The following is a 12,964-nucleotide window of genomic DNA, read 5'->3' on the forward strand; positions in this document are numbered from 1 at the left end:
GCATTAGTTAGTATGTAGGATAGCCTTATGCTTATCTCAGACATTAATTAGTATGTAGGATAGCCTTATGTTTATCCCAGGCATTAGTTAGTATGTAGGATAGCCTTATGCTTATATCAGACATTAATAAGTATGTAGGATAGCCTTATGTTTATCCCAGGCATTAGTTAGTATGTAGGATAGCCTTATGCTTATATCAGACATTAATAAGTATGTAGGATAGCCTTATGCTTATCCCAGGCATTAGTTAGTATGTAGGATAGCCTTATGCTTATCCCAGACATTAATTAGTATGTAGGATAGCCTTATGCTTATATCAGACATTAATAAGTATGTAGGATAGCCTAATACTTATCCCAGGCATTAGTTAGTATGTAGGATAGCCTTTTGCTTATCCCAGGCATTAGTTAGTATGTAGGATAGCCTTATGTTTATCCCAGGCATTAGTTAGTATGTAGGATAGCCTTATGCTTATCCCAGGCATTAGTTAGTATGTAGGATAGCCTTGTGTTTATCCCAGGCATTAGTTAGTATGTAGGATAGCCTTATGCTTATCCCAGGCATTAGTTAGTATGTAGGATAGCCTTATGCTTATCCCAGGCATTAGTTAGTATGTAGGATAGCCTTATGCTTATCCCAGGCATTAGTTATTGCGTAGGATAGCCTTATGCTTATCCCAGACATTAATTAGTATGTAGGATAGCCTTATGCTTATCCCAGGCATTAGTTAGTATGTAGGATAGCCTTATGCTTATCCCAGACATTAATTAGTATGTAGGATAGCCTTATGCTTATATCAGACATTAATAAGTATGTAGGATAGCCTAATACTTATCCCAGGCATTAGTTAGTATGTAGGATAGCCTTTTGCTTATCCCAGGCATTATTTAGTATGTAGGATAGCCTTATGCTTATCCCAGACATTAATTAGTATGTAGGATAGCCTTATGCTTATCCCAGACAATAATTAGTACTAGCATAGCCTTTTGTTTATCCCAGGCATTAGTTAGTATGTAGGATAGCCTTATGTTTATCCCAGGCATTAGTTAGTATGTAGGATAGCCTTATGCTTATCCCAGGCATTAGTTAGTATGTAGGATAGCCTTATGCTTATCCATGACATTAATTAGTATGTAGGATAGCCTTATGCTTATCCCAGGCATTAGTTAGTATGTAGGATAGCCTTATGCTTATCCCAGGCATTAGTTAGTATGTAGGATAGCCTTATGCTTATCCCAGGCATTAGTTAGTATGTAGGATAGCCTTATGCTTATCCCAGGCATTAGTTAGTATGTAGGATAGCCTTATGTTTATCCCAGGCATTAGTTAGTATGTAGGATAGCCTTATGCTTATCCCAGGCATTAGTTAGTATGTAGGATAGCCTTATGCTTATCCATGACATTAATTAGTATGTAGGATAGCCTTATGCTTATCCCAGGCATTAGTTAGTATGTAGGATAGCCTAATACTTATCCCAGGCATTAGTTAGTATGTAGGATAGCCTTATGCTTATCTCAGACATTAATTAGTATGTAGGATAGCCTTATGTTTATCCCAGGCATTAGTTAGTATGTAGGATAGCCTTATGCTTATATCAGACATTAATAAGTATGTAGGATAGCCTTATGCTTATCCCAGGCATTAGTTAGTATGTAGGATAGCCTAATACTTATCCCAGGTATTAGTTAGTATGTAGGATAGCCTTATGCTTATCTCAGACATTAATTAGTATGTAGGATAGCCTAATACTTATCCCAGGCATTAGTTAGTATGTAGGATAGCCTTATACTTATCCCAGGCATTAGTTAGTAAGTAGGATAGCCTTATGTTTATCCCAGGCATTAGTTAGTATGTAGGATAGCCTTATGCTTATCCCAGGTATTAGCTAGTATGTAGGATAGCTTTATGCTTATCCCAGGCATTAGTTAGTATGTAGGATAGCCTTATGCTTATCTCAGGCATTAGTTAGTATGTAGGGTAGCTTTATGCTTATCCCAGGCATTAGTTAGTATGTAGGATAGCCTTTTGCTTGTACCAGGCATTAATTAGTATGCAGGATAGCCTTATGTTTATCCCAGGCATTAGTTAGTATGTAGGATAGCCTTATGCTTATCCCAGGTATTAGCTAGTATGTAGGATAGCTTTATGCTTATCCCAGGCATTAGTTAGTATGTAGGATAGCCTTATGCTTATCTCAGGCATTAGTTAGTATGTAGGGTAGCTTTATGCTTATCCCAGGCATTAGTTAGTATGTAGGATAGCCTTTTGCTTGTCCCAGGCATTAATTAGTATGCAGGATAGCCTTATGTTTATCCCAGGCAATAGTTAGTATGTAGGATAGCCTTATGTTTATCCCAGACAATAGTTAGTATGCAGGATAGCCTTATGTTTATCCCAGACAATAGTTAGTACGTAGGATAGCCATATGCTTATCCCAGGCATTAGTTAGTATGTAGGATAGCCTTATACTTATCCCAGGCATTAGTTAGTAAGTAGGATAGCCTTATGTTTATCCCAGGCATTAGTTAGTATGTAGGATAGCCTTATGTTTATCCCAGGCATTAATTAGTATGTAGGATAGCCTTATGTTTATCCCAGGCAATAGTTAGTATGCAGGATAGCCTTATACTTATCCCAGGAATTAGTTAGTATGTAGGATAGTCTTATGCTTATCTCAGGCATTAATAAGTACGCAGGATAGCCTTATGCTTATCCCAGGCATTAGCTAGTATGTAGGATAGCCTTTTGCTTATCCCAGGCATTAGTTAGTATGTAGGATAGCTTTATGCTTATCCCAGGCATTAGTTAGTATGTAGGATAGCCTTATGCTTATCTCAGGCATTAGTTAGTATGTAGGATAGCCTTATGCTTATACCAGGCATTAGATAGTATGTAGTATAGCCTTATGCTTATCCCAGGCATTAGCTAGTATGTAGGATAGCCTTATGCTTATCCCAGGCATTAGCTAGTATGTAGTATAGCCTTATGCTTATCCCAGGCATTAGTTAGTATGTAGGATAGTCTTATGTTTATCCCAGGCATTAGCTAGTATGTAGGATAGCCTTATGCTTATCCCAGGTATTAGCTAGTATGTAGTATAGCCTTATGCTTATCCCAGGCATTAGTTAGTATGTAGGATAGTCTTATGTTTATCCCAGGCATTAGCTAGTATGTAGTATAGCCTTATGCTTATCCCAGGCATTAGTTAGTATGTAGTATAGCCTTATGCTTATCCCAGGCATTAGCTAGTATGTAGTATAGCCTTATGCTTATCCCAGGCATTAGTTAGTATGTAGGATAGTCTTATGTTTATCCCAGGCATTAGCTAGTATGTAGGATAGTCTTATGTTTATCCCAGGCATTAGCTAGTATGTAGGATAGCCTTATGCTTATCCCAGGCATTAGTTAGTATGTAGTATAGCCTTATGCTTATCCCAGGCATTAGTTAGTATGTAGGATAGTCTTATGTTTATCCCAGGCATTAGCTAGTATGTAGGATAGCCTTATGCTTATCCCAGGCATTAGTTAGTATGTAGTATAGCCTTATGCTTATCCCAGGCATTAGTTAGTATGTAGGATAGTCTTATGCTTATCCCAGGCATTAGCTAGTATGTAGTATAGCCTTATGCTTATCCCAGGCATTAGTTAGTATGTAGGATAGCCTTATGTTTATCCCAGACAATAGTTAGTATGCAGGATAGCCTTATGTACAAGGAGCAATATGAACGTAGAAGTATATCGGGTGGTCCCACAGCGAGTGCACTCCTGCAATCAATCTCTCAATAAGACCTTTTTTAATTTTAATTATGGATCAATAAATATACAAGTTTTTAATGTTGACCCTCTCTCCTGACCATCTGCTTTAAGACTTTAGAGTTCATATGACATTATTATTATTATTATTATTGTACATGCTGTAAATTATTTCTATATAAATATCTTTAAACTGTTAAAATGCCAAGGGAATTAAAAAAAATCAAATGAAGAGACTTGAATACACACATAGCTGCTGCATTCTACTATCAGAGAGATAAGGGGAAAAGCAAATATAACACAAAGGGCTAGATTACGTAAATAAGCACTGGCATTACAAGTGACGCTCAATGCGAACACGATCTAGCATTCGCATTGCCTGGAAGCCAAACGCTCACGAGAGTGCGCTTCCATAGGCTTCAATAGGAGCCTCGTTTTCATGCCAATAGACACAGCAAATCACCTAGCGCAGAGGGCAAATTGTGCAGCAATAAATAAATATGAATAGATTTGTGTATATACACATATTAACATATACATATATATTTATAGTCAAAACACAGTCCCAATTGACCTCCAAGTAAAGGCACTTTAGGTGACATTTTTTTTTTCTAACACCCCACATCCCTTATAACTGCTTTGTGCAGTTTTAAATAAAATTAAAAAAAAGATCATCTTTATTATACATGTTCATGTACTGTCCTCTTTATTTTGGGGACAATTAGAGCATTTTTTATTTTTACTGACCTCTAGTTAATAACACTTAGCGCAGAGTGAAACCGCGAGCCCTTTACGGGGCACATTAAGATAGTGCTTCACTCATAATCTTGCCCAAAATGTTGTCATTGTCACTAAATAGGGTTACATAACTTGTATGGTTTGGTTGCTGGATAGAGTAAGGGTCTAGCTACAGAACTGATCCAAGCTTGGCGAGCTACTGCTGTGATAAAATCTGGGTTTGAAGAGACGCAGGATGAGCACACGTGTAATCAGAGGCTGAGATTTACCAGTATATAAAGTAACGTGTTCTCTAACGCAGAACGTGTTACCAGTTACAGAAGCTAATTTAACGACTCTGCCTCACCTGCATATACGACTGTTGGCAGCGCTGCACCAGCTGGTGAAATGCCGGGGTGCGCAAGTGGTTGTGGATGTGCGCCGGGTTCAGTCTCTGCAGAGCTTCCATTATGATTTCCTGCAGGACAAATGGACTCAGCACACCTTTGGCTGCGCCGACACAGAACTGATGCACATAGTTCACACCTGCAAATGAGAAATCAAAGTTCAAGATTAAAATTGTGTAATTAATTATGTTTTTTTATTTAAAAAAAAAAAAAAAGACAATTTCTTATATATTTGAAGTGAAACATATTCTAGACTTATTGAGTTTATTCACTAATATAAAACAACATCTCAAATAAAATGGAAATTACCACTTACTTACTATACATATTATTTATGGTGGTTTACTGCAAACCACCTACAGCACTATCAGGATCACTAACCCCGGGAAGCCATTTCTGGCCTACAGGTGATTAAAAAAAACAAATCTCATTAAAAGTTGAGTATCAGTCGGCATAAAATAATTTTAACTAGAAAATAAAATGAAACCACAGATCAAACAATGTCACAATTAAAATAATGTTGCAGGAGTAAACAAGCATTCGTATGATCCTTAAGAATTCTAATGAATTATTATTACAAAACAACATCCCTTTAAATCATAGACAATGTTTCGGCACAGGTAAGGGCTTCCTCATTGGACATAAGCTGATCCCCAAGATTAAGATCAGACTGATTTAGATTGACATGTAAGATACAAAGCTAACTGCAAATTCAGTACCAAGGTAAATGGTAGCAGCCCAATGACACAAACATAGATTTTTCTATTAATTAATTAATACATTTGATTGACTTCCTGATGCTGAAACAATGTACTTGATACTTGTGCTCAACATACAGTTCTTAAATTAGCATTGAATTGTACAACAGAATGACGACTGGGAGAGAGAAGTCATCTTTCCCCACCTTCTGGTTTCCACATTTAGGCCCCTTCACTGACAAAGATAATGAAGGTCACAGCCCCTACGAGAGAACCATCCGCCACAAACAGCCAGCAAAAGGTAACACAGCTGGGGACGCATAAACTTAGTCTCATTACAGCACGGAGGCCTTAGCATTGGTCATACTTGGTGCATATAGATTCATGATTTCAGATGAAGACCAGAATATGTGATGGTTATTTTTATGCTTAGAACGTTCCAGCAGATAACAGAACACAAGCTCCTTACCTAATTTGGCTGCTAATCCTAAAAGCCATTTCACATCTTCTGTGTATGGGGGACTCCGGGAGAAATTGTTTGGATGATCGTTATGTGCTCTGCGACCCAACATCTCTAACGCTAGCATCCCTAAATACAAAACAAGCGTTAGGTCTACAGATAAGGTAGCGGGCAAGAAACAGAAATAAGGCGGCATTTTACACAACATTTATCATAACCCTCAAAACTATTCACTCCCCTGCTGCCTTTATAGTGAATCTGCTCTTGTTTCTAGATACATCCCAGGAATGTCTCCTCTGTATAACAAAATCGCCAAATTATTTCAGACAACAATCAAACCACTTAAGGATTTTCAGATGAATATTTTCAGTGAATCATTCTTCTGTAACCCCTGACTGCCAGTGAGGGATGCAATACAGTGACTCTGTGCCAGCCCCAAAGTTAAAGGGACACAGAAATCAAAACTAAACTTTGATGATTCAGGCAAAATACCCCTTTCTCTAGGTATGCTTTTTCAAACTTAGTGCCACTCCATGAGAGCATATTGAGATAGGATCAGGTATGTACACATGTTGTGAGCACTAAATGGCAGTATTATTTATACACACAGTGCTCCAGATGTGTACACTCCTGAGCCTACTTCAGTATTCATTAATGAAAAGCAGCCAAATGATACCAACAAAAAGTGTAAAATAGATGTAGAAGTGAATGTTTTAGTGTTAATTGCACACTCTACTGTAATCATGAAAACATAATCTTGGCCTCCATATTAAAATAAAACAAAATTTATGCTTACCTGATAAATCTATTTCTTTCTTGACACAATTACTGTTTGGAATATCACTCCTGGCCAGCAGGAGGAGGCAAAGAGCACAACAGCAAAGCTGTTAAGTATCACTCCCCTACCCACAATCACCCAGTCATTCGACCGAAGGAAAAGGAGAGAAAGGAAGCAACACAAGGTGCAGAGGTGCCAGAGTATTATATAATAAAAAACTGTCTGAAAAATACAGGGAGGGCCGTGGACTCACCGTGTCAAGAAATAAATCAATTTATCAGGTAAGCATAAATGTTGTTTTCTTTCTAATGACACAGTGAGTCCACGGATCATCATTAATTACTGTTGGGAATCAATACCCAAGCTAGAGGACACAGATGATAAGGGAGAGACAAGGCAGGTCACCTAAACGAAGGGCACCACTGCTTGAAGAACCGTTCTCCCAAAAGAAACCTCATCCGAGGCAAAAAATACAATTTAGAAAAAGTATGCAGAGAAGACAAAGTTGCAGCCTTGCAAATCTGTTCCACAGAGGCTTCAATTTTTGAAGGCCCAGGAAGAAGAAACAACCCTTGTGGAATGAGCCGTGATTATCTCATGAAGCTGCTGTCCAGCAGTCTCATAACCCAACAAATTATACTTCAAACTGAAGGGAAAGAAGTAGCTGTCCCAGAGAAACAAACAACCAATAGAAAACTGGCGAAAATCCTTAGTCGCCTGTAGAAGAGAAAAAGAACATGCACAACCTCCAAATTGTGCCAACAACGTTCCTTATGGTAAGAAGCATTGGGACATAGACAAGGAACAACAATTTCCTACCTAATATTTCCATCCAAAACAACTTAGGAAGAAAACCTAACTTAGTTCAAAGAACCACCTTATCTGCAAGGAAGATAAGATAAGGTGAAACACACTGCCAAGCTGAAAGTCCCGAGACTCTCCGAGCAGAAAAGATAGCCTTCCGAGATAACACTTAATATCTATGGAATGTACCGCAAAACCTAAAGAACAAGGTTAAGAGCAAGGTTAAGGCTCCAAGAGGGAGCAACCTACTTTAAGGACAGGCCTGAAAAGATGTTGCCCAGCTGGCACGACCGCCAGACGCAAAAGAAATAAAATAGACAAAGCAGAATCTGACCCTTCAGGGTACTGACTAACTCCAGACCTCTTAGAGACAGGAAAAAATTTGGATCCTGACTGCACTCCAAGAGAAGCCCTTGGATTCACACCAATAAAGAAAAATATGCCATAATCTATGACAATCCTTCTAGAAACAGGCAAGCAAGCCTGAACATCACGCTAAAACAAAAACAGGCGTTCAATCTTCAAGTAGGCAGCATCAGAGAAACTAGATGAAGATGAATAAAGGGACCCTGACTCAGAAGGTCCTTCCTCAGGTAAAGTCACCAAAGTGTAGAGACGACATTACCAATAGGTCTGCATACCAGATCCCTGCCGCTCTCTCCTGAAGAATACGAGCAATGATTCGTGGACGAAAAGCAAACGGAGGAAAACAGGTATGCCAGACTGAAATCCAAGAAAAAAAATGCCAGAACATCTATCAGGGTGATCCGTGGATCACTTGACCGTACCTTGGAAACTTGGCGTTCTGCCGAACCGCCCTCAGAGGCTAACTCCAGACCCCCCATTTGAGGGATTACCCAGAGAACACCTCCGGAAGGAGAAAACACTCCCCGGGAAGAAATATCTGACTGTTCAGAAGTCTGATTCCCAATTGTCCATCCCAGGAAAGACAACAACAGACATCAATAGTAAGCTTCCGCCCACTGGAGAATCCAAGTAACATTCTATATGGCTAAGGAATCCCTAGTTCCTCCCTGTTCGTTGATATAAACCATTGAGGTGATATTGTCCTACTGGAACCAAGCTAAGAACGACTGAGAGCCAAGAGGCCAAGCTAAAGCTTCATGTTTGAAGCCAGAGAATTGAAAATCGCTCTCTACTCCAGATAAGGAGAAGTAGGTTGGCATCCGTGGACACATCACCCAGGAATATCTCCAGAAGCACACACTCTGAAATAGATATGCCTGAAAAAATACCAAAGTAGAGAGACTCTTGTTGACTGATTTATATCCATCCTTTGAGATAGAGCCGAAAGTTCTTCTATTTATGGAAAATATCAAAAGGAATGATGTCCATGGAGACCATAAGACCAATTCCCTGCTATATCGAATCACTTAAAAGTGAAGGAAATTTAGCTGCAGATAGATCCGAACTCCCAAACCTACTGGTTGTAAAGGGCAAAGCCATCTACCGGACAACAAGAGCTTGTTGTATGCTGGACCTTAGACTGCAGACAGAGAAAAAGAAACAAATCCTTGATATCTGACCTCTGTTAGAAAACTTATTCCAAATACAGAGATAATAAAAGTCCACCCATGAAGATGGAACAGGGGAACACTTCTCCAGATTCAATTACCATCCATTGGAAAGAAGATTGGACAAAATCTCTTGTAAAAGAGACAGTTCGAAGGACACCTAAACCATCTATAGTCCAGAAAAACACCTTTTTACTACCCCAGGACCTAAAAGTCTTTCTCACCAAAAGAGAATGGATATTACTTTGAGGGTCAGCACCAGGAAAATACCCAGATCCCGTTCCCAGATAGGGGCTGGAACTCTCACTCCCAGAGAAGAATGTGCTGAACCCGGTTCAAGGAAAGTTCCTCATTCTACCTGGATTTTAGATACTCTAGAACAGAATCTGCCTCTGGGAGAAAAAAAAGAGACTGGTCTAAAAGACATGACCCCTGACTAAAAAGGAAAAAGGGGAAATCTTCCTTTAGCATTACCCTCTAGACAAGTGATAGAAAAACTCCTTTCACCCGCACGTCAGAGGATAATATCGTCAGACCAGGTCCAAACAAGGACTCATCCTTAAAAAAGAAACGCCAGAAGTGTGAAATTGGAGGAAACATAAAAACTGAATCTACCACTGCAGAACTATAAAGCCTAGACAGTATCACAAAGCCACAAGAAGGCTTCTCAGCTGAAAGCTGCAATGCCCGGCAGCTAGGACAGCAAGTCTAATAAGATAAGGCATTGCTCTAAAAGAACAATAAACCTCCAGCTTCTATCCAAGGATCTGTAAAAGAGCAGCTACCCTCCATAGGGATCCTCTACTTAGGGTATCGTGCATTTTAATGGAGTCAACAACAGGAAAATCCTATAAAGGTTGGGAGACAGGGAGAAAGGTATTCCTAGCTTCTCCTTCATCTGTGCCAATTTCCATATCACGTTAGAAACCCTTTCCTCAAAGGAAGTAACATCATAGAAATTATCAAGTTCACAAGAACTTCCAAAGGTTGACAACGACAGGAATATCAATGTTGTCCAAATAGCTATAACCTCCTATAAAGTATACGAGGTGTGCAAGCATACATCTGAAGAAGATGACCTAAGCATCAGATGAAGGAATTAATGTCCAAACCTGAGATTTCACCCTCTGAAACTACCGGCGAGTCCCCCTCGTCAGACTTAAGAGAGGGAACAGCCTGTAGAACAGAATGTGGAGCAGAACCTTACTATCTGAATCAGTAATAGTCCTCTTGCGTTTCCCCAGTAGGAAAGAAAAATAGAAACACCTGCAGATACCGCTGAGGATACCTCAACTGTAAAATCTGCCGGCAACTATCCTCCACCAGGGCACTGCATGTGACGCCATTGAGGCATGGGAAAGCGCTGTGGCATTGCCTAAACAGCCTCATCCTGGGAGACATAATGGTTCAATTAAACATTTAACTTTAATCCTAACATCAAAAAAGTTAAATTCTTTTGATGCCCAAAGGAGAACAAAAACATGAATACATAGGAACAAGCCCCTGTTCCAACATATCCCCAAGTCACTACATGTATCTTGAGCTGCATTAGCAAAAAATGCCTAATTCAGAATATTACCACTAACTACAGTAGCAACAAACATTATGTGTAATCCTTCCAAGGCAAATGTACAGTACACAGAAGGAAATTAGTGAACGTTTCATCAGGCAAACATTACAATAAACATAATATATAAACCATTCTAGAGCAACAAGTACAACACACAGAAGGAGTACAATGAACGTTATTTAATAGGCAAATAATGTACATACAATCCGTGTGCAATGTCCATAGGCAGTAACTCATACCTAATGTCTCTAAACATATAGTGGCATACTAGTAACAGAAACTATCCGATCAAGCTGGAGAGTTAAAAGAGGCATGATCGCATGATCAGCTTATGCTTAAAATGGCGCTTCTCCGCCTCAGGGTAAAGAAGGGTGCGGGAACCCAAGCCGGCACAGAGAAGAAGCGAGCCTTTCAGAAATTAACGTGGCGCATCTCAAAACTAGCTACTAAGCTCAGTTTCTTCACAATACTCACAAGTAGTTGAATAGGCCTAAAAATGCGCCCTCTTGAGATGGAGAGAAGGAGGCGGGCTTAGACAAGAAAATCGGCAGCGCAAAGATTGACTTCATGCCACTGAAGGCTATGAAAGTCCCAACTCACTACAAAAAACAAAGTGTTTCTCCAAATTAAATTAACCCTGCAGCGCTGCGCCTCTCTAGATAAACACTCAGCCCCGTATAAAGAACACCACATAAATGTTGCGCTCTCCTAACATGTTCTCAAAAGTATCTGTCACTGCTGTAATAATTTCACAGAATATTAAGGATAAACCCTGGAACTCTGAGCCCCCAAATAGAGAGTTAACCCTTCCATGCTGTGAAGGAAATTAACTAAAAAAGTCACAGCCATAAAGTGCCTGCCACTGCTTTTAACATCCTAACCAAGGATATATTGTCCCTTAACTGCAGAGGATCCTTAACCCTTTCAGTGCCCGCCTCCTAGCCCCAGAAGACAAAAAGGGCACTTACCTGCATTCCAGTCGTCCGGCAGTCAGACAACCTCACAAAGTATGGGAGGATGCCACTCCTCAAAGAGACCTGTGGAAAAAAGAAAGAAAGACAGAGTAAACCTACTCAGGCTTTCTATACCAGGGCAGCAACCCGTTAGGAAAACACAGCAAAGCACACTTTACAAGTTCCTAACTGCTTAAAAGCCACCACTGCCCTACTGAAGAGACTAACGTGGAGTACAGCTAGACCCAATCGTGAGAGGAAAGATCAGAGCAATCCTACTTTGACTTTCAAAATAACAAAATCTTAATTGAAGTGAAATAAATCCATTTTTTCAGACACCAAACACTTCACCACCTCCTTGCACGAGAGGCAAAGAGAATGACTGGGGTTTGTCGGAAGGGAGGTGATACTTAACAGCTTTGCTGTGGTGCTCTTTGCCTCCTCCTGCTGGCCAGGAGTGATATTCCCAACAGTAATTAATGATGATCCGTGGATTCACCGTGTCATTAGAAATAAATAAATGTATAAGGGCCACCAGGACACTTATTTAACCTAAGGCAAAGTTATTACATGCTTATTTAAGTTATTTAAGTTTATATAGATATATATAATATATAAATATCCAAGATTTTCTACAGGAAACCGTAACTACAATATCTTAAGTAATATAGAATAAATACACATGTGTACGGTGTAGGAGCCATGTGACGCTTAAATGAAGATGGGATATTGGGCCTTTTTGGGCCAATACATTTAGAACATTGATACAAGAGTTGAGGTTCCTACTCATACAGTTTACAATCTATTTATCATTGGGAAGGGCTGAAACGTACAAAATCACACACAAATATGGTTTTATAATAAAAAAACATGTGACCAATGTCATTGGCTGGGAATGGCATATACACAGGTATATATAGCATTTATGAACACCACCATAGTATAATTGATATTTTTTCTACATACACTGGATATATGTAATATATTATTAAGAAATCAACTGGCATCTAAACGCTTTCAGTAGAGCGAACACAAAAAACATTAACAGGCTAATAATATTGTGTAACCAAAGGTGACTCACATTATGATGCAGCCAAACACTTTCCGAGAGGAAAGGGAAATGGTTTCTGTACTGATAACACAATAGCTTTTCCTAAAAAACTGTCTCCCTGAATTTGCAGAGGGTTCCCAGGTGAAAGGACAGAAGCACACAGGCCAAACCCTATTTACTGCACACAAAGTATGACGACTCTTACCAACTCGATATGCTGAATGGAGGTAGTGCAGA

At 39.4% G+C, this 12,964-nt stretch overlaps 1 protein-coding gene across 2 annotated transcripts in view; it reads right to left on the minus strand.

The window, feature by feature from the left end:
- Positions 1 to 12,964, minus strand: part of ZSWIM8 (zinc finger SWIM-type containing 8) — a 143,354-nt gene that overhangs the window by 2,292 nt on the left and 128,098 nt on the right. For both annotated transcript variants that reach the window (XM_053691997.1, XM_053691996.1), the window contains exons 23-25: positions 12,933 to 12,964; positions 6,046 to 6,165; positions 4,839 to 5,017 (exon numbers count right to left, since the gene is read on the minus strand). The exon at positions 12,933 to 12,964 is cut by the window's right edge and continues 142 nt beyond it. In XM_053691997.1, coding sequence (XP_053547972.1) covers positions 4,839 to 5,017; positions 6,046 to 6,165; positions 12,933 to 12,964 — 331 coding nt within the window. The remainder of the gene's footprint in view (positions 1 to 4,838; positions 5,018 to 6,045; positions 6,166 to 12,932) is intronic.

Source organism: Bombina bombina, chromosome 9 (genome assembly GCF_027579735.1).
Source record: "Bombina bombina isolate aBomBom1 chromosome 9, aBomBom1.pri, whole genome shotgun sequence".
NCBI classification, from domain to species: Eukaryota; Metazoa; Chordata; class Amphibia; order Anura; family Bombinatoridae; genus Bombina; species Bombina bombina.